The 4,355-nt window shown below is 57.5% G+C and overlaps 1 protein-coding gene across 1 annotated transcript; it reads left to right on the forward strand.

Moving 5' to 3' along the window:
* Positions 1 to 120: 120 nt before the first annotated feature.
* Positions 121 to 2,376, forward strand: LOC106123866 (uncharacterized). The gene has a single exon (XM_013320276.1). It carries the CDS (start codon positions 121 to 123, stop codon positions 2,374 to 2,376), a length of 2,256 nt encoding a protein of 751 aa, XP_013175730.1.
* Positions 2,377 to 4,355: the final 1,979 nt, after the last annotated feature.

The following is a 4,355-nucleotide window of genomic DNA, read 5'->3' on the forward strand; positions in this document are numbered from 1 at the left end:
ATAAAAAATTACCCTAATCCCAAGCTTTGTCGCCCGGCGAAGGGATGAATCGTTGGAGGGAGTCCAGCGACTAGGGCGTCAACACCGGGGGGGGTTTTAAGGGGAAATTAAAATATGGACATGTCGAACAAAACAAAAACTACCCGGGAGGGTCCCGCTTGCGGGGAATCCCTTGGTGGGTCGGACAGCCGGCCCATCGGCCCCATTGTATACGGGGGGGCCATTCGCCATGTGAGGGAGGAGAAGTTAGGATCGGATGGAGGAGAGAGGATGGGAAGATTATCGGACTCGGAGGAGTCAGACAGCAGGAGCTCCATGATAAGCGTGTCCAGTCGCTTTGGCTCCATGGAGTCTCTGGACCATGACGGTCCAGGAAGGTACTGGAGTGAGGGACGCGGCCAGAAGCGGCCTAGAGACCTGGAGCTGAGTGGCAGCTCCACAGATACCCCCGCTAAGGGGCGTAGCAAAAGGAGAGGACGAGGTCGCCCGCCAACTACTGGCGAATATGTCGGGCTGGCAGCAGCAAAAGAGTCCCTACGAAAGGCGACGGAAGCAGAGATTAGGGCACGAGCCGAGGCGGAGCTCCTTGAGTCAGTGGTAGAAGCCCGCAAGACTCGCTCGATCCTGGCTATCGCAGGCTCATCACATGATGCGAGAACTGCAGAAAACGAAGACACGGCGACTACCGTCCTCAAGCGGATCGAGACCAGTCTCGAAGTCGTCGAGAAGGTGGCAAAAAAGTCATCTAATCTTAAAGGAACTTTCGTACGCGCTCTACACGACGCCGTAAGTGCGATAAAAGAAGACGTCGCTGGCCTGGCGCAGAGGTCGACATCCGAGGAGACGCGTGCCTTGCAGGCTGACAACACCCGCCTGCAAGCCGAGATGTCCAGCCTCCGCAAGGAGCTGGCTGACATACGCCAGGAGATGGAGCAGGCGCGGAAACAGGGGTCCGCCAACGCCTGCATGGAGGTGACGACGGAAGCCGTCCCTGTCCGGCCCCCGGAAACACGAACAGAATCCTCCCTAGAGGACATCTGCCGGGCGGTGATGATCCAGGTGGGCGGTATGCTGAATGCCCGCCTGGCTGCCTTGGAGGACAGGCTGCTTCCTGAGAGAAACCTGCGGCCATCATTGGCGTCTGACAGGAAAAAGGAAGCCCGCACATTTGCTGCTGCAACCGCGAAGCCCACGCCTGCACCAGCCCCGGATGCTAGGGAAACAGTTGGAATTGAAGAGCCCTCGGTGCCATCTCAACCCGGCCCCAGCGGACTCACGCGCCAAGCGCCCACGGTGCAGCCCAAAAAGGGCAAGAAAGCCTCCAAAAAAGGAGCGCTTAAAAAGAAGAAAACTCGGCCGACGACTGGCGTGAACCTGAGGTCCTCCCCCGTCGCCCCCGTAACATCATCAAGTGCCCTTCCTCCCCGCCCTCTTAATCCGGACGCGCTTGAGGAAAATTGGGTAACGGTTGGGAGAAATGGAAAGGCGCAACGGTACAAACCGAAAGCGGCCCCCGTGCAGGCATCTACATCTGCGCCTGCACCGCCGTCGCCGCAAAGACTAAAAGTACCAAGAAGCGCTGCTGTAGTCGTGACGCTCACCGAAGCGGCCATCACGAAGGGGCTGACGTACAGCGGCATCCTTAGGGAAGCGAAGTCAAAGATCGACTTAAAGGAGGTGATAGGCGTCGAAGCGGTGCAATTCCGTCGGGCGGTGACCGGTGCCACTATCATCCGCATCCCCGGCGCCACTAGCGCCCCTAAGGCAGATATCTTGGCACAAAAACTCCAAGAACTTTACCAGGACGACAACATCAAGGTCTCCAGACCGGAGAAATTAATCGATGTTAAGATCGAAGGTCTGGACGACTCGACGACACCTGAGGAGGTAAAAGCAGCAATCATTCGGAAAGCAGCATGTGCGGGCGACCAAATTAAAACTGGCCGACTCCGCCAGAACAGGTCAGGGCTATATGACATCTGGGCCCAGGTCCCTGTGGCAGCAGCGAAGAAGCTGACGACGGGCCGTTTCTTGGTGGGCTGGGTGGCCGCAAAAGTCACCATCGGCAGACCCAGGGAGCTGCGCTGCTATCGCTGCCTGCAGCAGGGGCATGTGGCCAGCCGCTGCGATGCGGAGGATCGCAGTCGGGCCTGCTACCAATGTGGTCAGGAGGGTCACAAAGCTGCGTCCTGTCCGTCGCAACCAAACTGCATCCTGTGCAAAGCGGCGGGTAAGGACGCCAAACACCGGTTGGGAAGTGTCAAATGCTCGGCACCCAAAAGATCGGTCCCAAGAAGAGCACTAGTTAATGTAGCGAACAATGCGCCCCCACCGAGCGGGGAAGAAATGGAAGTAGTGGAAGTCGCTCAAGATTGATGGCCCTACGACTTCTTCAAGCAAACCTCAACCACTGCGCCAGAGCCCAGGATTTGTTTATCCAAAGCCTGGCGCAGTGGTCAATAGACTTAGCGGTGACATCTGAGCCATACCTGGTCCCGGACAGAAACAATTGGGTGGGGGATCTTAACCAACTAGTCGCGATATACGCAGGCGGCACCCCCCCAATTGTTTCCACCAGAAGAGGAAGAAGTTGCGTAGGAGTCAAACTTTTCGGCATCGCTTTAATCGGTGTATACTTCTCGCCAAACCGTTCGCTGACAGACTTCGAGGAATATCTAGACGAAGTCAGTTCTTTCGTCCAGTGGGGAAGACCGCTCGCGGTTGTCGTGGCTGGGGACCTGAATGCGAAGTCGAGGGCATGGGGATCCTCCGTCACGGACAGCCGCGGCGAGGTTCTATTATCGTGGATGGCGCAACACAACCTGACGCCACTCAATACGGGCTCCGTACACACCTGCGTGCGCATGCAGGGCGGGTCTGTCGTAGATGTCACCCTTGCGAGTCCCGCCCTGGCATGTCGCGTACGGGACTGGGAAGTGTTGACTGAGGTGGAGACGTTATCGGACCACCGCTACATTCGGTTCGATATTCTCCCCTCGTCAACACCCCCGACCAGTCGGAGCACCGTCACTCCCCAGGAGATTGGACAGATGTGGTCACTGAGATCCTTAGACCGAGAGGCAGTCGAACTCGCCGCCATAGTGGGAACGTGGTCTCACAGGATGGAGGATAAAGGTGTCGACGACGGAGTGCGATGGCTTGGCGAAGTCCTGGCGCACATCTCGGACTGCGCCATGTCCAAAGTTCGGCCGTCGCCGCGGCGACCAAATCGAGTGTACTGGTGGTCGGACAACCTTTCGCAGTTGCGTTCCGCTTGCGTGCTTGCCCGCCGCCAGTACACTCGATATCGAAGAAGACGCCCTGGATGGGAGGAGTCCGAAGAACGGCGTCTCTACACCGGATACCAGGAGGCCAAAAAGGCGCTCCGGGGTGAGATCGCCGCTTCCAAGGACCAGGCCTGGGAGGAGTTTTTGAGTACGCTAGAGGTGGACCCATGGGGCCGGCCGTATAAGCTTGTCATGAGCAAGCTGCGTCCCTGGGCTCCACCACTCACCTCTACGCTAGATCCGACACTCCTATCATCTATAGTGTCGGCACTCTTCCCTCCCAGCGCCCACAACACCGGATTGGACTTTCCCGACTCGGTACCTCCCGGTTCTGTCCCGGGGGTATCCGAGTCGGAAATAAACTTGGCTAAGATGAAAGTGCAGGGCAAGCGCACCGCCCCAGGACCCGATGGGATTCACGGGAAGGTGCTTGCCCTGGCACTCAACCACGGCTTAGACGAACAACTCAGGACATTACTAACTAAGTGCCTCGAGGAAGGAAATTTCCCTACCAAGTGGAAGACGGGAAGGTTGGTCCTGCTGAGGAAACCTGGAAAACCTGAGCACTCACCATCAGCCTATCGCCCGATAGTGCTGCTCGATGAGGCCGGCAAGTTATTGGAGAGGATAATTGCCGGTCGCATTCTTGAACACCTATCCTCAGTGGGACCAGACCTGGCCGACGCTCAATACGGGTTCAGGCGGCACCGGTCTACGATCGACGCGATTTCAAAACTTCGAAACATCTGTGAAGAGGCGAAATCCCAGGGTGGGGTATCGATAGCGGTGTCGCTCGACATCGCTAACGCGTTCAATACCCTGCCCTGGGACAGTATAATGGCGGGACTCGAACACCATGATGTCCCCCTGTACCTGCGACGCATCATCTGTTGTTATCTGCGGGACAGGAAGATTGTGTTTAACACTCAGAACGGTTGGGAGAACTATAACATCTCGTGTGGAGTTCCACAGGGGTCGGTCCTAGGGCCGCTCCTGTGGAACCTTGGCTACAACACCGTGCTGCGGGGTGCGCTCGTCCGTGGAGTGCATCTTATATGCTACGCGGAC

The sequence above is a fragment of the Papilio xuthus genome, unplaced genomic scaffold, assembly GCF_000836235.2.
Source record: "Papilio xuthus unplaced genomic scaffold, Pxut_1.1 DF825946.1, whole genome shotgun sequence".
Classification (NCBI taxonomy): domain Eukaryota; kingdom Metazoa; phylum Arthropoda; class Insecta; order Lepidoptera; family Papilionidae; genus Papilio; species Papilio xuthus.

What these genes read in the sequence shown, in the direction of transcription:
- LOC106123866 (XM_013320276.1), top strand. Translation starts at nt 121, where the DNA reads ATGTCGAACAAAACAAAAACTACCCGGGAGGGTCCCGCTTGCGGGGAA.